Source organism: Antechinus flavipes, chromosome 1 (genome assembly GCF_016432865.1).
Source record: "Antechinus flavipes isolate AdamAnt ecotype Samford, QLD, Australia chromosome 1, AdamAnt_v2, whole genome shotgun sequence".
Classification (NCBI taxonomy): Eukaryota; Metazoa; Chordata; class Mammalia; order Dasyuromorphia; family Dasyuridae; genus Antechinus; species Antechinus flavipes.
In genome coordinates, this window is record NC_067398.1 from 194492602 (window position 1) to 194515452 (window position 22851).

The window sequence follows — 22851 nt, forward strand, 5'->3', positions numbered from 1 at the left end:
TCCTGGTGACTTTACTAAGGCAGCTAGATAGCACAGTGAATAGAGCTCTAGGTCTGAAGTCAGGAAGATCTGAGTTCAAATCAAATCAAAATTTGCTGGTTATGTGATCTTGGGCAGATTATGTAACCATTTGCCTCAGTTTTTTCATCTGTGAAAAAATGAACTGGAGAAGGAAATGGCAAGCCACTTCAGTGTCTTTGCCAAGAAAACCCAAATGAGGTCACAAAGAGTCACATGTGACTGAAAATGACTCAATGATGAGTTTCTTTACTATTTGATTTTATCTTCTCAGGCTCTACCACCTATTTCTAACCATGGATGCTCTTCCAAGGTTCTGTCTTAGATTCTGATGTTTTTCTATGTTCTCTCTTGGTAATCTCATCAGCACATCAGTAAATATAGGAACCCATGATTACTGTCTTTATGCAGATAATGCCTAGATCTATGTATTTAGCCTAAAGTCATTTTTAATCTTTATGTTTGTGTTGCTAATTGAATATACTATTGGCAATCTAATATTCAATATGTGTTCCTCTCTAAAATACTTATCCTCCAAATTTCCCCATGTTTGTTAAGGGTAACAGTATCTTTCTAGAAGATTTTTGCAACCTCAGAATCCTTCCCAAATCTTACTATTTCATATTTAATAAAATTTCATCTTATTTGTTAAGTCTTAATTTTAACTTTACCTCTTTCCCTTTCTCCCTAATTATAAAGTTACAATTCTAGTTTGGGCCTCCTTAACATCTTGACTGAATTATTACAATAGCATTCTAATTAGTTTCCTTGCTTTCAGAATTTTCCATATAACTGTAAAAATAATCTTAAAGTTCAGGTCTGACCATGACATTCCTTTCCTCAAAAATTTGTCTCCCAGTTGTCATTAGGAGAAAAGTATGTATTCCCTAGCTTGGCATTTAAGGCATTGAAAATTTAGCTCCAATCTAGTTTGCCAAAATTATTTCCTTCAATTTGTCAATATAGTCTATATTCCAGGCAAGTGAGACTATTAGCAAAATATAACAATAAATAAATATAAACAAATAAATAGATAAATATAAATAAAAAAATAATAAATTTCCTCAAACCAGCATTCTACACCCTCTTCCTACCCCAGTCTTTTCATAGACTATCTCTCATGGATAGAATATAGTTCCCCCATATCACTGCGTTTTACAGTCTTTAGGACTTGAAAGGGGTTTAAAATGGACATTTTTGGGAGAAATTCACTAGTGGAAGAAGAGGCCTATAGAGGTAAAGGAAAATACAGTTGACACAGTTGAACTAAAGTCGCAAAATCCAGAATTGAAGCATGGCTGGTCCTTACTCAAAATGGAGGTTCTAGAAGAAACTTCCCCCAATGAAAGGGTTCCTTTGTCAGGACAACATCTTGCCCACATAGCCCTTTTATTGCATAGAAACTCCTATCTACTAGTGAACCTTTCTTTTGTAAAAGGAAAAGGGCTAGTTTCTGAAATTTTTTATTGGAGCATAGAATTTTATATACTCCTGCTGGCTGGTCACACTCGAGATATTTGATTTGTTCACTATCTCTTTAAAGTCAGATTTATTGGATATCTTTGTGTTACTTTCCAGACAATGATGTAGGGAAACCTACCAGAGGCAAAGATGAAGGACGTTCAGCCCGGAAACTGTTTTCAGGAGATGAAGGACTGGGGCTGTTGCCCACACTTGTATTCTGAAAATCAGTGATATAAAAACAAAATATCATAAGGTTACAAGGAGGCATTTGTGTCATTGTATATTGAAAAAAATGATGGAATTGAAATCAGAATCCCAACTCTGCCACTTACTACCAATATAATTTATAGCCATCAGTTTTGTTATTTGTAAAATTAAATTATTGAATTAGATGACCCCATCAAGTCCCTTCCAGTTGTAAATCTACAATTCTAACTTAGAAACAGCATACAAAAAGGTAGCAACGATAGTTCTCCTAACTTATCAGGATCCTTTTTCCTTTGTTTCTCCCTTCTTTCCTGTTTAAATTATTAGTTTTTGAGAAAAGTGATTAGTGATTGAATATAGGATTTCATGGGAAAAATTAAAGAATACGAAAATAATTTTTAAAGGAGAAAAGAAGGGTTTGGGGGCATTTTAAAACAATATAAGTCAATACTTACTTCTAGGTGGCTGCATACTGATTTTATTAACTTGTAGGTTGTATCTCTGGAGAGCAAGGAAACGAATATGTGCTGTGAAACAAACCAATCCAAACTGTTACAAATACTGAAAAGTGGCAAGGTTTCAGGAAGACACATGTTATATTCTCTACATTTAAGCTAAGTGCACATAGACATTCTTTTTCACTCAATTATACTCATTTTTCCTTTTCATTCTACCTTTAGTCATCTCATTTTTCTTTCCTACTACTCAATAACAAAGTCATAAATAATGAGGACACTTTGATCAGTTGGTCCCAGCACCTACCCCTTATATATAATTCTCAATACAAAGAGAAACATGATTCTGAACCATAAATGAAAAGTTATATATCTGGGAAGAGACTTTTAGTAAATATCCTTTAAAGTTTGCTTTCAGAGACATTCAACAGTTTTTTCAAAAGTTACACTAAAACCTAGACATTGAACATTGAAATGTTCCCAGGAATTACATAATATTTTTTTTTTCCCATATCACTCATGGCTTTTCTGTTTAGAAGTGCTTACAAGTGCAATATGTAAAATATATATAACCAGAAGAACCACAAAGACAATTTGAAAGCCTTTGACTTTAAGAGAAAAGGGTTACTAAGAATGGCAAATTCCAATTTAGGAAGAACTACATAAATAAAGAAATGAAATAAATAATTTTGTCCCCTTTAAATTCAGAAGAATTCTTTTATCACTGGTTTGTGATTAAGACTTTTTACCCATAGATAATACAGAAAACATTTGCCAAAGAATAGCCTTCCAAATAAACAAACATGTAGAGACATTTATATACACCTAACTTATCAGGAAAAATTTTTTTATTTTATATCTCTCTTCTTCTTTCCTTAAATTTCAAGTTTTTAAGAAATGTGACTAGTGATTGAACACAGTATTTCATAGGAATAACCAAGGGCTATGTTATATAATTTTTTAAAGAAGAGAAGAGCGATTTGAAATAACAGACATGTAAATATATTATATGAAAAAATATCAAAATTTAGTAGATGCAAACAAGAAACAATTATAATTAATTCTCCTCTCCTTCCAGACTTCTAAGTACCAAGATAGCAATACCATGTTAACATGTAGAAATTTTGACTTTAGGGCTTCAGGGTTTTATACAATGTTATTTGCATGTAAAGTTTTCACAGATTTTGGACGTGATGATAAAGATGGATATCTACCATAGTTTTAGATTACTGGAATTTGGGTGATCTCCATGAAGTTAGAAGAGAATAAAGAGATATATGAGTAAATACTGCTATATATATGTCTTATACATACCCTTTCTGTGTCTGTTGAAATAATCAGAGCATTTGGCACCAACAGGGCAGTTTTGGTTTTCTTTATTAGAGTTACTGAGAGTGCTGGAATAGAGATCTGTAATGGAATCATCAAATAAACAGTTCGGGTTTCCACAAAAATAGATTCAAATCTTCATGTTATTATTAATAGTAAGTTAAAAAGAAAATCATAGTAATAATAAATCTAAGCCTAACTAAGTATAGTAATAAGTTCTATAGCTTTGATGGAGAAAAGTGAACTATAAAGAATGACAAACAGGTTATAGTGGGAAAAGGAGAGCTGGAAATCATGACATATTAGCTCTTCATGGTCCTGACCTCTCCTCAATTGCTCTGAGAGCCAGAGCAGAGTAGCTTGCCTCTCTGAGCCTCCTTTTCTTTCTTTTACTTTTCTTTTCTTTATTGTAAACGTAAGAAACAAAACAATTGTTTCCATAATAAAGTGGAATAGAAAAAAAAGGGGATTCCACCTGAAACTACAGATCTATCATATACAACTTGCTCTTCCCTTTAAATATACAACAAAATAAACATGTAACTTTTTTTTATACCTTTCTTCCCCCATCTCTCTGGCTATCATTAGACACAGGTGTGTATGTATGTATGTATCTATTTCATACACACACACACACACACACACACACACATACACACACACATAATTATATATATATAGTTATATATGTGTGTGTATCCATACATATATGTATATACTCATAAGTATGTCAGTTCTTTCTGTTACTGCATTCTCCCTTTATAAGATCTTATAATTAATTCGGTTATTTATAAAAGAATGATTTGGTTGCTCAAAATTATTCTTAAAACAATATTGCTGTTACTGTATACAGTGTTACCTTATTTTTCTCATTATTTTGTAGGTCTAAAATCTTTGAACTCATCATTTCTTTAAAGCAGGTGGTATTCTATACTGAATATCTACCTCCAAATTGTTTAGTGACCTCTTCTCCCCCAAAGTTTTCTTTTTTCATAAAAGAACTAGATTGTACAAGAATGGTGGTTCCCAATCTTTTCAAGTATGAAGATTCCTTAATGTTAATTTTTTAAAAAAAATTTAAATTTAAATTAACTTAATTTAAAATGTTTTTAAATAAAAAATAACCCCAACAACAACCCTCTGAGTAGACACATTAATTATTCTGAACTACTGGTTGAAAAAATTATGATAAAAAATCTGCTCTAGATTCAGTGATACCTCTAAATAAATTTGTGGTTTTTATGAGATAATATATATAAAGTGCTTTGCAAACTTTGAAGTTATCAATAAATGTTAGTTATTATCATTTCTATTAATCCTAACAGCTATATGTATTTGGAAAAGTCACATATATGTGCAAGATATTTTTACTTATTTACTCATTTATTTATTTATTTATTTATATTTCTATTCTTACTTTTATTTATTTATTTATTTATTAAATTTTATTTTATTTAATAATAACTTTGTATTGACAGAATCCATGCCAGGATAACTTTCTACAACATTATTCTTTGCACTCGCTTATGTTTCGTTTTTTCCCCTCCCTCTCTTCACCCCCCCCTCCCCCCAAGATGGCAAGCAGTCCTATATATGTTAAATATATTGTGCAAGATATTTTTAAGACTGCTTTGCTTATTTTATTCAGTTTATGACTTCTTACTTGTAGATTCACATACAGATGTAGAGAGAATTTAGAGGATTGCTATGGCTGATATTCCACTCCATGGAATTCATTGTACTAGAAGAGCTCTAAGTTTCCTTATAGTTTTAATAGTTTATGATTCTCTGATTCAAGAATGCATACTATATATATGTGTAGTTATGAGATAAACACTTCCTTAAGAACTTCCCATGCTTTCTCTACTGTATCCTTCCAACAGAGTTTTGTCAAAGGAATGAGTAAATTGAAAAAAAAAATATCTCTAAGGGAAGGTAACAAACATTTATTTAGTTCCTACAATGTACCAAAGTGAAGTGCTTAACAAATATTATTTTGTTGGGTTCTCACAACAACCTTGTGAAATAGGTGCTATTACTATTCCCATTTTATAGTCGAGGAAATTAAGGCAGACAAGGAGTTAAGTGATTTGTCCAGAGTTACCTAGCTAGTAGGTATCTGATATGGGATTTGAACTCAGGTCTTCCTAATTATAGGTCTAGTACACTACTCACTATAACACCTAATTGGCTTAATAAAGAGGCAGAGTAATATGCTCAATGTTATCTCTAATAAATATTTCTTTCCTCAGTAGTTACACCTGTCTATTTACTTACTATATAATTATGTTTTATGCCTTTTGGTGTAGGCTTAATTAGGGAAAGATGAAATCTTTATATATTAGAATAGTTAGCTAGCATGGTAGATGAAAAAAAAATCAATATTCAGCTTTATTTCTAAGGAATTAATTCACATGCAGGTCAAGAGACCACAGACTTGAAACTGAAACATTAACATAAACTAAATGTGTGACCTTAATCAAAACATTGAATATCACTGACCCTTGTAAAAGCCCATCTTAAAATTAAGGGGTTTGACTAGATGGCATTTTAGGTCCCTTCCAGCTCTTATTCTAATATGTAATTTATTTTAGGTGATATTCCTATTCACCAATGATTTGCTATGAAAGAAAATTTCCAATATAAACACAACACAGGAAAGATTGAAAAAAATGAAATATTAAGAGCAGCATGTAGTCAAATGTGGAGATATTTAGCTATTTCACAAAAGGAATCTAAAGCGTAGCTAATCACAAGAGATTGAACTTAATATCTAGAAGTAGTCGATTGTGATATGTTCTAGAAGAGATAAAATAACAAGGAATAGATACATGAAGATGAGTAACAATGCAAGAAAACTACTCATTTTCTTAATCAAATGACAAAAAATATCAAATCAAATGTTGCTATATAATAAATTTTAAACTAAACATTATAAGTGTCCTAGAAAAGAGGAATTTTAGGCCAATTATTTCATGTATTGATAAATGGAACTGGAAAAAAATCATAAAGCCATGCTGACTGGGTCCATTATAAATTTATGCTACCTAATCCCATTGTAGCAAGGCAACCATGCTGGATTTCTCATCCAATTTGTTATTATGTTTTCCAAGGGTTATTCTAAGCCATCTGGTTTCTCTATTAATCTCTTACAGTGTTCGTTCCCATAACCTACTCAACTGAGCACTTCACTTCATACTTCCCTGAGAAACTAAGGCTATTTTCTGCGAGGTCTCTCTTATCCTCTCTTCAACTCAAATAGCATAGAAATCTCCCCCCTTTTTCCCACTTCTGTTTCAGATGAAAAGGTGGCCCTTTTTTTGCCAAGAATAATCCGTATATATACCTTCTTTATGTCATCCTCTTCTATTCTCCAGCAGATTTCTTTTACCATCATCTCTATTCTTTAATTTTCAGTCACTCCCTTTTACTTCCTTTCCTGCTGCCTACAAACACACTCAAGTCTTTCCTGCCCCTAAAAATCTGTTATTTGGTCTTATGGAAATTAGCATTTCTATATATTATCAGTAAAATCCAATAGGAAGAGATAAAAAGAGAAATTCCATTTAAAATAACAACATACAGTTTAAAATACTTGGGAGTCTACCTACCAAGATACACAGTGAAAATATATGAATGCAACTGCAAAACATTTTCCACACAAATAAAGACCCTTGAAATGAAGGAGAAAATCCAAGAAATATTGGGTGGTTCTATCTCTGACTACATCCACCACTGAAAGGGCATGGCTAACTACATGTGTGGCAATTGACTCATGAAAATCAAAAATAATACTGATGCAGGACTTCAAAACCTGCAGGAATCATTGGATTATCTCATACATGAAGTAATGGACAATAGATTGGTTTTGGATTATTTCTTGGCTGCTGAAGAAAGCATATGTATGATTGTTATTTACATACCCTTCTTCTAGGACTCATGTTAAGTCTTTTATAATACCATGTTGATTCATATTGTTTGTTACACCACTACTAGCCTGTGTGATTCCTCTCATGATGATTCATTTTTATTACATTACTACTAGCTGTGTGATATTACTATTTGCTTGTGTGATTCCTCCCAAGCTGATGGATTTATGTAAACCCGCTTCAATTAAAACAAAAGAAAGCCTGAGATGTATAGGGGCACAGACAGTGGGGGAACTATACAGTGAAGTATAAGATCCTTCAGCCCAGAGTGACAATGTTTGGTTCAGCTCTCATCTCCCCTTGAGTGCATCTCAGCCTTTCTGAAAAGTCAGGGGGCATGATCACCTATGTTTTACTTGAAGCAGAGATACTTGCAGTAAAGAGGCATCTATATAATAATAGCAAGATGCTTATAGTTAGCACATGCACAGTGTGCTATAGTGATGTAATTGTATTAAAGTATTTAAGGCTGAGAGAATTTGTAATAAATGGACTCCATTCTTGACCATCTGTGTGAGTCCCTGTCTCTTCACTCTTCTTCTAATATCAAGGACTCATGCTGGTATTGAGGTCCTCCAGAGAGCTAGTCCAGATGGTACTGGGAAAAAAGATAATTTCTGTTTGGATAAGTTGAATCTGAGATGGCTATAGGATATTCAATTTAAGTTATCCAAAAGGCAGTTAGTTATGTAAAATTCTATATCTATAGAGCTAGATCTATATATTTAGGAATAATTGAATCAATAGGAGCTGACAAGATTACCAAACAAGGTAACACAGACAGAAAAGAGAAGAGAGTCTAGGAGAGAGCTTTGGCTGATACTTACATAATGAAGCCCTGAGTAACTAGGTGTGACAGAGAAAGATGAAGTATTGATGGAATTAATCCTTGAGGTAAGCAGGGAAGGGCACTAATGGGGAGCAATTCAACTTATAGTCCTTTGTGGAGGTTGGGGATAGTCCCACCTAGCTATGTCCAGTCAGAAATCTGACCTTCTCAAACCCTTGAGTAAATGCCCCCTATAAATTTGTCCATAGCCCATACCATCTTTGCTGAATCCCTTTTGGAGCTATATAGCCCACCATGAGCTCTGCCTTGAGGTGTTTCCTCTTCCCTCTTCCCCATGCATTATGGTGTCTCTCCTTTCATTCTCCCACCATGTCTCATGCTGTCTTTCTAAGGGAATATCACAATCTACTACAACCTCATAGGATGTTCCCTTTCTCCTGATTAATTGTGAGTTCCACTGGTAAAATTGTCTTTTTCATTGTCAATTGTTAAACCCCTCCCTTTTTTTTTTTTTTGCTGATTATATATTCTCCCAATTCTATTTCATATTTACCATTCCTGGTGTCTATTGTATTCATTTTGTCTGTAATCTCTTATCAAAAATAAACTAATGTTTTGCCAAAGAGAATGGCCATTGTGAATTCTATGTCAATATCAACATTTCGTGCAGGAATTTTTCTCCTAAAACACATCATTTGGTGCTTAAATCACATAACATAGTTAATGGGAGTGTTCTGGATGAAGATCATTAAAGAAGAAAGAGAAGTGTTAATCAGAAGTATCCAGATTAATCTGGAGAGAGCATTGTCAAAAACCTAGAGAGAAGATAGTATGTAAGAGGACATATTGATCCACAAAACCTTAGCTCTTCTTTATAAGTTATAGGAATGATTTCAGGAGAAGAGGAATGAAATCATGAGCTACATGGCAACAGGAGTCTAATATTTGCATAAAGAACTCATGGAAATTAGGTTTATAAAAAAGTAAGAATTAAAAAAAGAGCTATATTTATAAATCTTCCAGATGTTGGGTTTATTAGTGATAATATTTAAATACATATATTTTTTTAATTTCAAGAGGCTTGTTATTTCTCTTCCAATTACAAACTAACCTTGGTGTCTTTGCCAAAGACTTTGGAACAGAAACAAATCCAGTTTTCTGATACAAACAGTTTTCCTTGGTACAGTATTTCCTTCTGCAGAGCACAAGTAAAACCTGAAACCAAGTATAAATATATTCTATTATGTAAATTTTTTTCAAAGGAAACAATATTTTTGGTGAGGGAAGTATAGAAAGGGGATATATATATATACAACTTATTATCTAACTTCATACAATACTTGCTAAAAATATGAATTTTTAGTGAAATAAAATTGCTAATACTAGAAAGGAGAAAAATTCTGTTTTATAAATCTCAATAACTTTGAAACCAAACTGAAAAATAAAAACTGAAGAGCAATACTCCCATTTAAAGGTTTTTAAAAGTTTTCCAAAGTAAATATTATTCTCCATATGAGGACACATTGATATATCACATATTCTCCTGATAGCATATTTTTCTTTTGGGAGATTTCAAAGAGACAGTTTTTCCAAAGTACTTCTCACTGAAGTAATGGCACTCCATGATATATACCTCCCTTTTAGAGACTGTAAGAAATAGCCAGAACTATACTTAGAATATTTGTACCTCAGACAAATGAAATGAAAGTGGCTTTTAATTCATTTGACCACTATGGGGGATACAACTGCTGGAGAATAGTAGAAGTATGCCAGAGAGGATCTTACCTAAGTTATAGCTAATAAGGAAAAAAAGTAAGTCATCTTATAACTTTCCATTTTAGCAAATATAATGTGGTAAGTAGTTTTCTCCTCTGCACTGTTAAAGACCTTCAGATAATATCAGTACCCTCTAGATTCTGGTCCTCTGGATAAAGATTCAATTATCCTATGCCAGTTGCAGGATCTTGAAGAACTTCGGCATGTTTTTACTTGAAAAGGTAAGAATGAAATATTTGAAACCTTTCAACAATATTTATCAGCCCAGTGTCATGACAATGAAAACCACTCGCATTTCTAAAGTGCTTTCTTCACATCAACCTTTGTCTTGGTTCACTAATTTCTCAAATGGAGATAATAAAGTATGAGCTAGATAGTGAAAGCATTATCATCTTTTAGATAGAAGAAAACAAGGCTTAGAGAAAATTAAAGGATTTGCTTAAGGTCAGTTAAGGTAGTTTTTAGTGATAACAGTAATCACAAAATGGTGTTTAAGATTTGTCCATTTCAATAGATTTATTTCTATCTGGTTAATTTGTACCATCATTGGTTATTACTTTTGGTCTTAGGACCACCTAATTTCAGGAATTTCAATTCAAGGTAAATGTGATATTTGAAAATTACTGTTTTTGTAGCATCAACTTTCACAACTTTTCCACTTAATTGTCTTTATGGATCAATTTCAGCAATAGTCAATTGTCACCATTGTTTTGGAGTTCTAGTGAATCTAGTGATTTACTTCAATTAATTTTCCAAGAGAGCAATGCATAAAACACTAGAATTAAAAAGAAAATAAAACAGAATAATACTTACTTTGTATCAGTGATTCCGCACTTGGGACTTCAAGAAATAACTTGTGAAAGTGCTTGTTTGCCTTGTACTACAATGAAAACAAAATATATTGATGATCTCCATTAATCACTGAAGATTTTTACTTCTTCAATTGCCATGATTTACTCAAAACTCTTACCCACCCAAACTTCTTTCTCCTCACAACTATGCACACCTGAATATGGATATAGCAATATTAATTTTGATATTGTTCTTTAGAAAAACAAATGAATTTTAAATTGTTGAAGACTTTTCCCTCCTAACTACATATCATAACAGTGACAGCAACAAGATTAGTAAATTATAAGTGGGACAGAAGCTGAATTATGGAATAACCATTCTGATGATATTGGTGGTCATATAAACTCTTTCTTCTCCCCCAGGTCTGCACTAGAAAATTTTGAATAGGAAATGAGATGAAAGTTTGGAAGCATGAAAAAGATAATGCACTAGATTTAATTTCCAAGGCTTCAGGTTCTATGTCTGTTAAAATAAGTAAATACTTCATAAGATTCTTCCACAGTATAACAAAATATCATATGCATATATCCAAAATCTCTCAGATTAAAACAGTTTTACAAACTTTAATGCAATTAACTTCTCACCAAACTATGTGCAAGAACTAGCTCTAAGTACAAAAGGAGAAATAAAGGTATATTGCTTGTATTCCTTGCTTTTATGCTGCTTACAATTTATTTTATTGACTTCTTTGATGTATTCTATTTTGATTCATCTAAAAGAATCACAGTACATAAAGTTTTACAAGATAGGTAATCTTAGTCTGCAAGCTTGCAGATTATTTAAATCTTCCTTCTTTTACTTCTTGTAGAATGAATTTGAGCTATCTTGTTATTTGTTAAGTGAAGGAGGAAAAATAAGAAAAGGAAGAAAAACAAGAATTACCTGACTTGTAGAATTTGATTTTTTCCTTTCAGTTTTAGAATCATTTTTGTTGTCTGTTTTAGAATCACTCCTACAGTCACTTATTAAGGAGAAGACATCACTACTGGTCTTTGACCTGGAGAGAGAAAATCCTAGGATTTCATGAAACTAATATTTTGATGATGTTGTTTCATTTATCTTCTTTAAATCATCCTGATTATTTTATCATCTCACAACATAATAACTTAATTAATAAATTAATTTTTCCAGGTATTGAAAGTCAATGTAACACTATCTGAACTTTATTTAATGCCTTTTTGATCTCCAGTGGAACCTCCCTTATATTCCCATCCTCCAAACGAGGAAATAAACTTTAGAAAAAAGACATTCTATAGCTGCAGAAATTATAAATTTTTTTAAAAGAAGAATTTGCTGGTTTCAAACTTTAATCAATATGGCTGCTATAAAGTTTTATATAGCAATATATTTTCAATATGAACATAAACATCCATTTATTGATTCGCTTCAATGGTATTTACTGAGTCCTATGCAAAAAAATATTTTGCTAGGCAGGAGCTGCCTTTAGGAAGTTTACAATCCATTTGAGAAGACAAAAATACACACACACATACACATACAAAAATGCACATAAAATATAATACAAAGTATTACATGTGCCAAAATGAGAAGCAAAGATAACGAATACTCTAGAAGTTAGTAAAATGGGAAGCATCTATGGTTTTGATTATATAGTGGGAGAAATGGATGCACATTTATTTGAGTTCCACAGTTATAAATATTAAATTGGAGAAATGAAACAAATTAGAAAACTCAAACCCACAGGGATATTGGTGGGTGGTCAGAATGGAGATTCTCTTCATTAATTAATTAGTTATTATTGATGCCAAAACTCATTAATCTGGAAAATGTTAAACTGATATTTTAATTATAAAATATTTTACCCATTTGTGAGACTTTCTTGTGTTACCCTATTAGTCAACATTTTCGGCTAGTTTGGATTACTGGAATATTTCATACTTATCCAACACTTTAAACCAGAGGGATAGCCCCACACTGCTTAAGCTAAGGGAGATGTGACTTCTAATTTACTAAGAGAAAGCTAGACATGAAATTTCCAACTGCCTTAAGAGACTTGTTTAAGTTACTTTTTGACACACATGGAGAATGAATGATATCACTCAGAGGAGGTCCTATCTCAGTATTCTCTAGAATTGAAAGCCTTGAAGATCTAGATATAAGATGGACTCACTCTCATACATTTTTGATGCTTTAAGGCTGCAGTTTTCCAAAAGTCTCTCTTCCAATAAACTCAATTGAGTTACTCCTTTAGTTGTCTCCAAAGTTTCTATCTCTGACATTTTTGCAACAGTGAATTAAGCCTCTCATTGTTAATCATCTTCCTCTCAGATAACAAGGACTCATGCCTTTTCTCTAAAAATAACACAGGATTGTTCCTCTGCAAAGTGGCCTCAAGACAAAATCAAGATTATTTCTTCCTTAGGCCAAAGCCTTTTGCAGTTTAGTAAAAATTAGCTATGGAAAGCTTGAACCCTGTAACTTCATGGCATAAACACAAATGTTAGCAATTTAAAAAAAAAGATGATTTTTTTTTTCTGGAATTTCAGATAAACAGCCTATTTACTAGTAGAACTCACAATTAACCAGGAGAAAGGGTATACTCCTTAAGATGGGAGTATGCCCTTAATGAATAGGCTAAATCCATAGAGGAGTTTAACACCTTAAAGAGTTAGTTAGCTATAAGAAAGAGAAAGACACCATGGATATGTTGGGGAACATTTGAGAGGAAATTACATGAAGCATGGGGGAGGGATGAAGAGAAAGGCCAAGAGCCTTGGTGGGGGTTCAGCAAAGATGGTGTGAGCCATGGACAAATTTATAGGGGAAATTTACCCTCAGGGGTTTGATATAACATGGATTTCTGGCTGGACACAGCAAGGTGGGCCTACCCATAACCTCCACAGAGGCTGGGACTATAAGGTTAAACTGATCCCCATTTATGCCATTCTCTACTTGCCTCAGGGAGTAATTTTATCAATGCTTCAGGCTCTTTCTGCCAATCCTATCTGAAGCCTGAGGGAAACTGTTCCCTTTACTGAAGTTGTCTTCAAGAAACTGTATTTCCTTTTGATCTGTGATCCCTTTTGGAGTCTCAGCTCCTCCTGGGGAAGGTATATCCCCAGATAAGTTATTTTTCTGGGATGCCAGAGCTTTTGATTCAATTAGAAATCCTGGTCAAAAAGCACCCCTTTGAAGTGTTGTTAATTCCAATAGGAGATCTGAGCTGAAAATTGATAAGCATCTAATCCTTTGAACCTTGGCTCCTGAAGCCCCAAAACTCCTTAAAAGGGCACTATCTGGATTAGCTCCTTGCAGATGGCCCAAGAAATTTGCTAGGACCCTGCCCGCTGAGCATTCTCTCAGAGCCAAAACTCCATTTCCCCAATAGGTCTTTGCCACTATAGAAGTCATTCCCTGGGCAAACTGATTTCTATCCAATAATAAATTTTCATTTTTCAATTCAGGAATAAGTGAATTCTTTCACTTTTAAACCTGTGGCCAATAAAAGAGAATTTTAAACAACTTTCTTATTGCCACTAACCTCATGACCACCAGGAATTGAGGGCATTCAAATCTCATCATATCTATTATTCATAACCTCATCAGGGAGATTTTTAAATGCAAGACTAGAACCCTTAGCATTGCAGACACTTATAAGAGTGGATCCCATCATCTTCCCTGACCTGGAAGTCTTGCTATTCTAGACTAATGAGATAGGAGTTCTTTTGGGTGAGGTCATTCACTCTTCATGTGTATCTGCAACCATGGAATTAAATCCCTTTCAGAAGGTAGACATGTTCAGTATTTTCTCAATCAATTAGGAATCAGATATTGTTCTGCATATGCAATATGTAGTACAAATCTTTCTCGTTGGGCACACATACTGAGATATTAAACTATAAAAAGGAAAAGAAAAAAAAAACAAAGCAAAATAATACGATATAGTGGAAGTACTGAACTTGGATTTAGGTGAGACTTATGTTCATATTTTGCCTCCAATACATTTGCCAAATCTTACTGTTTCTATTTCCAAAACACTTTTCATATCTTGCTTCTTCCCTCCACTCATATAAAATTTGTCATAATTCAGGCCCTCATTCCTTCTTACCTGTTCTATTATAATAACTTAGTCTTCCCAACCCAAATCTTACACATCATTAGTCAATCAATCCACATAGTTGCCAAAGTGACAGTTTCTTAATCATAGTGGATATGTCAATATCTGGCTGTTTAATTTCTCTTAGCAAACACAAACTCTTCCTTGGGTATTTAAAACTTTTCCCAAATTGGCTCCAGTTAATAAGCTTTCATTAAATGCTTACTATGTTCTAGGCATTATGCTAAATACTAAGCACACAAAGAAAGGCAAGAACAAGGCCCTATACTTTGTTTCTAATTCTAAATTCTAATGGTACAGAAAAAATGCAAATAAATATATACAAGATAAACAAATTTGGAAGATAACCTCAAAGTAAGGTGACATAACACTGGGGTAAATCTGGAATGAGCTTTTGCAGAAGACAGGATACAGATGAGCACTGATGGAAGCCAATGTAACCAGGAGGCAGATATGAACTGAGAAAGCCTTCTAGTCATGGGGAGCAGTCAGTATAAGAAGATGGAATTGAGAGATGGAGTATCATGAGAAGAACAGCAAGAAGCCAATTTCATTGGATTATAAAGTACATTAAAGGGAAAAAAAGTATAAGAAGAATGGAAAAACAGAAAGGAACCAAGTTATGAATGGCCTTAAATGCCAAAGAGATTTTACAATTGATCATGGCCAGGCAGATAGGTAGCAGAGTGGATAAAGTGTTGGGTCAGATGTTAGGAAGACTCCTCTTCTTGAATTCTAATTGGCTTTAGATAGTTAAAAGCTTGTGACCTGGGCAAATCTTTTAACCTTCTTTGCATTAGCTCCTCATCTGTAAAATGAACTGGAGAAAGAAATGGCAAACCACTCCAGTATCTTGGCCAAGAAAACACCAAGTATTATCATGAAATGTTGGACATGACTGAAATGACTGAATAATAAAAACAGACAGCCACTAGAATTTCCTAAATGGAAGTGTGACATAATCAGACATGAGCATTAGCTTGGCAGCTAAATGAAAGACAGATTGGAATGGGGAAAAATTTGAGGGAACAAGACTAATCATAAGACTATCCCAAGTATGAGGAAATGAGAGTTGTGTAGGTGGAAAGGAAGATTTTATATATATATAAATATATATCCATATATGTATATGTATATGCTTAGCAATAAATTGTAGATGTATGATGAATACAAGTGAGGAATGACACAGAGATTGTGAGCTTGAGTGACTGATTAGTAGGATGGTTTTGCTTCAACCAGGTATAGGAAAGTTTGTAAAGGGAAAGGGTTTTTGGGAAAGATTATGGGTTTTGTTATGGACATATTGAGTTTGAGATAGCTATAGAGTCAACTACAAGACATCCAGTTTTAGATGTCCAAAAGACAAGTGGGGATGCCATTTGGGAGTTCAGGAAAGAAGTTAGGGCTGGAAATATAAATCTGGGAATCATTTCATAGATGATAATTGAAACCACAGGAGCTAATGAAATCATCAAATGAGATAGTAATGCAGAAGCAAAAGATAAGATAGTCCAGGAGAAAGAGCTTTTAGGGACACTCAAGATTATTGGACATGACCTGGATGAAGACTGGTCAATGATTAAGAAGGGGCAGGCAGATGGGTAGGAGATTAACCAGAAGAGAGCAATGTCACAACAACCTAGAAAAGAGATTTGCAGGAAGAAAGAGTGATCAAATGTTTATTGCTGTAGAGGAATCAATAAGAATAAGGACTGAGAAAGTTATTATATTTGATTTGTTCCCTTAATAAATGATTAATATATTAGAAATTAGTTGTTTTCTGGGGGGAGTGTATGTGTGGGTGTGTTTGTTTATTGATATCTTTTGTGATTTTGGGAGGTGACCTGACATATAGAGGTTAGAGAACTAGCTTTGAATTAGAAAAATTTGAATTCAAGTCCTGTTTATGCCAGATACTGGCTGTATAACCTGTTTCCCCTCATCCAGCAATGGCTACTATTTCCTAGGGGAACCCATTTTAGAAAGGATTTCGGTCATGTTTCACTTCACTCTTGCCTCAGTTCTCAACAGAATCTTTCTCCTTGATAGCCATATTGCCCACTTTTCACCCCCTATTCTCCTAGTCCCACTGATTAATGGTCACTTTAACTTAATAGGAATGTGGGATAGAATTAATATTTATATAGTATAGGTTGCAAAACTATAGTGTCTAAAATTCTAACACTGAAATTCATGGATCCATTCCATTTCATTTCTTATAGGAAGAAGAAATAGTTTGATATATAGTATCAGAAGATGAATAGTTAGTGTTCAAACTAGCAAATTCTCTTTTGCTTCTTCTCTTCTCTTATCATAACTTACCATTTCAGACATTTAAATATTGTTTTAGATAATCATTTAAAAGTTATCAAATGATTCTTCTTTCTTCTTCCAGTCAGTCAGAATATATGTGTGTATATATTTATCTATATATATATATATCTGTATATGTATCTATATATAGGAATATACAATGGAAGGAAGATGAAAAACTTCCATGAATTAAAGAAACAAACTCAAGTTACATTATTTTCCCACAAAAATATTATGAATCTCATTATATACCTCAACAACGATACTGTTTGAGGATGTATTCTGATGGAAGTAGATCTCTTCGATAAAGAGAGCTAATTCAGTTTCAATTGATCAAGGATGGACAGAAGCAGCTACAACCAAAGAAAGAATACTGAGAAATGAATATAAACTGCTTGCATTTTTGTTTTTCTTCCTGGGTTATTTATACCTTCTGAATCCAATTCTCCCTGTACAACAAGAAAACTGTTCGGTTCTGCACACATATATTGTATCTAGGATATACTGTAACCTATTCAACATGTAAAGGACTGTTTGCCATCTAGGGGAGGGGGTGAAGGGAGGGAGGGGAAAAATCGGAACAGAAGTGAGTGCAAGGGATAATGCTGTAAAAAATTACCCTGGCATGGGTTCTATCAATAAAAAGTTATTAAAAATATTAAAAAAGAAAAAATATTATGAATTTTTAAAAATAATTTTACTGGAATAGTTTTGTAAAGATTTATTTAGAAATGAGTATTTTCTGTTTGGATTTAGGACTTTACCTTAAGCAAGTGATTTTTTTCTGGTCCAGTGATTCTGTCTCTGGAGATACTGGCATCTGTAGTATTGATAACTTGCCAACCTTCTTTTTCTCTTCCACACCATTTTCAGCTTCTGAACTACAGAAAAGAGAAAAGCATTTCTCCTTTGACATCAACAGTAGATGGGAATAAAAAGTAGTAAAATAATTCTGTGTTGTAAAGCACAGCTCTATCTTTAGTGTTCTCAATTCATATTTGATATTGAAATAAATTAGACACTTGTGAATCATAGAACTAAGGAGATTTACTTTGTACAGTACACATACAGTGGCCCTTGGTTGCTCTGGATGTGGATCCTCTTGTCTTCACCTGGATACATATCTGGTCAATATGTCATCAAGGTATGGTGGCTCTTTTGGACTCAGGCATGCAACAACTTTAAGAAGCCCTAATTACAATGACTGGGACTTTTTATACTCTCACTACAAAAAACTGCCTCAGGAAAGATAGAGCCAATCAGTTCTGAGGAAACTATCTCTGAGAAGGTCACTGAGGTTGTTTGGCATGGCAGGGAGAGGGAAGAGGATGGGAAGGAAGTTATGGAAGTCATGCCAGGAAAATATTGGTCCTATCACATTGTCTCTGCTCCAAATTACTGTGTCACTCTGAGGTCTGTGTTTTTAAAGTGATCTAGTACAGGTTAATAATCCTGGAGGTTGTAAAGCAGGTTACCTAGCAATCTCTCATGACTCTGCTCAGGTTCATATTTCTGGAGATCCTTGTCCAGAAAGACCAGAGTTCATGGAACCTTTGGCAGGCATCAATGGATAGCCAGAATAAACCATGGATCTTCAAGGCATACTCCTTTGCAGTTTCCCCTTCACTGTTACTTTTTTTTAAAATCTAAAAACTGATTATTCACAGATTTTTGACTATTTATTAATTGGGGAATAGCTCATATTCTTGGAGATTTTACTAAGTTCTTTATTTGACATATGAGACCTTTATATGAAAAATTGTCCATAAAATTCCTCCTATGTTCCCACCCCACTCCCCTTTTGATTTTGGCTACATTTTAAAAAAATTTGTACAAAACCTTTTAATTTAATCAAAATTATCCATTTTATACTTCACTCTGCTATCTCTCTTGGTTATTTATAAATTGTTTGATTATCCATAATTCTGATAAGTAATATATTCTATGTTTAAATGGATCTTGTAATATCTTTCTTTATAGGTCATGAATCATTTTGACCTTATTTTGGTAAATGGGGTAAGATATTTATTGGTCTATGCACAATTTCTGCCATACTACTTTCAAGTTTTCCCAGCAATCTTTCAACAAATAATGAATTCTTTTTCCAAAATCTTAAATCTTTACACTTGTTAAGTACAAGATTACTATATTTATTTGCTTCTGTAAAATCTATGTCTATTCTATTCCATTGATATATCTTTCTATTTCTTATCCAATAACAAATAGTTTTGATAATTACTGTCTGAGAATATAGTTTAAAATCTGATATTGATAAATCTCTTTCCTTTACATTTTAAAATCAATTCCCTTGATATCCTTGACCTTTTGTTCTTCCAAATGAATTTTGTTATAATTTTTCAAATTCAGTAAAATAATTTTTAGTAATTTGATTGGGAGAGCACTGAATAAATACATTAATTCTGATTAATCTTGTCATTTTTATAATGTTCGTCCTTCTTACAAATGAGTACTACTATATCTCCGATTATTTAACTCTGATTTTATTTGTATAAAAATTTTTTTAAAAATAATTTTCCTCATATACTTCCTGGGTTTGTTTTGGCAGGTGTACTTCTAAGTATTTTATATTAAACAGAGTTATTTTAAATAGGGTAATTTTGATGGTCTTTTCTTCCAGAGTTTTGTTTAGGATATATAGGAATGCTGTGATTACGTGAATTTACATTATATCCTGATACTTTGCTAAAATTATCATTTCAATTCATTTTTTGGTTGAGTCTTTGAAATATTTCAAGTACTTCATCATATCATCTGCAAAAAGGAATCACTTATTACCTTGTTTCCTAATTTGTTTCTGTTTTTCCTTCTTTTATTGCTATTGCTAAGATTTTCAATACAATACTGAATAAACTGGTAACAGATGCATCCTTGTTTTTTACCTGATCTTACTGGAAAGGCTTCTAGCTTATCTTCATTACAAATAATGTTTGCTTTTGGTTTTGAATAAAATTTTTTTTATCAATTTATGAAAAATCCATTTATACCTATACTTTCAAGTATTTTAAATAGAAATTATTTTTGTATTTATCAAAAGTCTTTTCTGTATCTATTAAAATAATGATATGATTTTCAAAACCTTTTATTATTGATATAATCAATTGTGTTAATAGTTTTCCTTATGTTAAACCATTCATCTCTTCCTAGTATAAATCCCACTTACTTATAAGGCATAATTTAAAAAATATGTTGTTGTTATCTTTCAGCTACTATTTTATCTAGGATTTTTGAATCCATAATCACTCATGAAATTTATCTATTTTCTTTCTCTGTTTTTACCCTTCCTGGTTTAGGTATCAGTATCGTATTTGTTTCATAAAAGGAATGTTTAGGATTCCTTCTTTGCCTTCATTCTAAATACTTTAAAAAAATATTAGAATTAGTTGGTCTTTAAGTGTTTGATGAAATTTACTTGTAAATCCATTTGGTCCTCATATTTTTTTCTTAGGAAGCTCATTTGTTCAGTGGCTTGTTCAATTTCTTTTTTTTTAATTTCTTTTTTCTAAAATCTGTCTATTTAGATATTCTATTTCTTCTCCTGCTAATTTAGACAATTTATATTTTTGTAAATCTTCTTTCATTTCCCTTACATTGTCAAATTTATTGGCATATATTTGGATAAAATAATATCATATAATTGCTTTAATTTCATTTTTATTAGTAGCATATTCACCATTTTTCATTTTTAATGCTTTGATTTCCTTTTCTTCGCTCCCTTTGTCTCTCTTTTTGAAACCAAATTAGCTAATTGTTTATTTTATTATTTTTTATATAACTAACTTCATTTTATTTATTAATTAAATCTTATTACACTTGATTTTATTAATCTTACCTTTAATTTTTAGAATTTCCAATTTAGCATTTAATTAAGAAATTTCAATTTGTTCCTTTTCTAGTTTTTAAAATTGTATACCCAATTCATTGGTCTGCTCTTTCTCTGTTTTATTGAGGTAAGCCTTTGGATATATACTTTTTTGCTCTGATCACTGCTTTTGTTGTATCCTATAAGTTTTGCCACATTGTCTCATTGTTGTCATTCTCTTTAATGAAATTATTGGTGTTTTTATGGTTTGTTCTTTCACCTATTTATTTTTTAAGATTAGGTTGTTTAATCTCCAATTTGTTTTGAAAAAAATGATTTAAGTCATTGTTGATTATTGAAATGAAAATTAAAAAAATCTTGAGGTATAATTTTATATCTATCAGATTGACTAAAATGATCGAAGGGAAAGTGACAAATGTTGGAGGGGATATGGAAAAATTGGGACACTATTTCATTATTGGTGGAGTTTTGAACTCATCCAAACATTTTGGAGAGTAATCTGTAATTATTTCCAAAAAATTATTTACTATCTATTCCTTTTTACCCCACAATAACACTACTAGATCTATTTCCAAAGATGATTAAAGAAAAAAGAAAAGAAATCATATATTTAAAAATATTTATAGAAGTTCTTTTTGTTGTGGCAAAGAACTGGAAATTGTGGGGATGTCTGTTAATTGAGGGGAATGGCTCAGCAACTTGTGGTATATGATTGTGATAGAATACTATAATGTTATAAGAAATGATGAGCTCAATGATCTTAAAAATATGTGGAAAGACTTGCACAAAATAATGAAGAATGAAATGAGAAGAATCAAAAAAAAAAACAAAACCACTCTATACAGCAATAGCCATATTATTTTTAAGAACAACTCTGAGAAAAGAAGTCATGGTGACTATTATAAATACTCAAATTAACTACAAAGGAAGATTGAAGGAAGATTGTCTATCCAGAGAAAGAACTGATAAAAAGAAGTATCTGTAAAAAAAAAATTACATGCATATATATGTGTATATATACATACATAAAGAAAAAAATAAAAAAAATTACAAAAAAAAAAGAGATAACTCTTCTACATTTAAAATGAATAGTAAGTTGTATATAATAGATTTGCAGGTTCATGTGCAATCATGTTTCTTTGTTTTTTTAAAGAAAGAAAAGCAATTGCTTGTCTCTTACTTGGTACTAGTACAGATGACACGGGGTCATACCAATCAATCATTATCCAGAATTGCCTATTATGAATTGATTTGAGGTAGTTCCATGAGCAAGATCAGTAGAACATAGGAGGCTTCTGTTGCTGAATGGAAATAGTATGTTAAAAATCATGCTTGTTTAGGTCCCTTTGGTGTGAGTGCTATTCCAGACTGTGTCAAGAAGCTATTGCCTCCAGTCTAGATCTTGGAACCTTGGGCCCTTCACTAGCTCAATGATTTCCAGCTGTAATGACTTGAGTTCTGAGAAATGCCATTTTGCCTAGTTAAACATTAGTTCTATCTGCTATAAAAGAGGCATATGCAATTGAAATTCTCCAGTTATTATTATGACACTTGGCTACAGTTAACTGATACAAGAATTGTTTATTGTGCTAGAAGTATCCATACAAAGGACCTGATATTCTTGGATCTCTTCCTGCTCCTCACCATTTCTCATCAGAAGAAATCTAAGGCTACATTGAAGGCATCATCATTGTGTTGTAATTCTAATGTTCTTGTAGCATGTATGGTTCATTATCACCCTTCTAAATCACAGTGTATTGTACACAATGAGCTGCAAATATGTGACATTACTCATCACA

General features: G+C 32.5%; 1 protein-coding gene across 4 annotated transcripts in view; it reads right to left on the reverse strand.

Moving 5' to 3' along the window:
* Positions 1-22851, reverse strand: part of GRAMD2B (GRAM domain containing 2B) — a 64647-nt gene that overhangs the window by 10039 nt on the left and 31757 nt on the right. For all 4 annotated transcript variants that reach the window (XM_051994687.1, XM_051994680.1, XM_051994670.1 and 1 more), the window contains exons 2-8: positions 17976-18092; positions 11703-11817; positions 10782-10848; positions 9304-9407; positions 3459-3554; positions 2145-2216; positions 1619-1699 (exon numbers count right to left, since the gene is read on the reverse strand). In XM_051994687.1, the coding sequence (XP_051850647.1) occupies positions 1619-1699; positions 2145-2216; positions 3459-3554; positions 9304-9407; positions 10782-10848; positions 11703-11817; positions 17976-18092 (652 nt within the window). The remainder of the gene's footprint in view (positions 1-1618; positions 1700-2144; positions 2217-3458; positions 3555-9303; positions 9408-10781; positions 10849-11702; positions 11818-17975; positions 18093-22851) is intronic.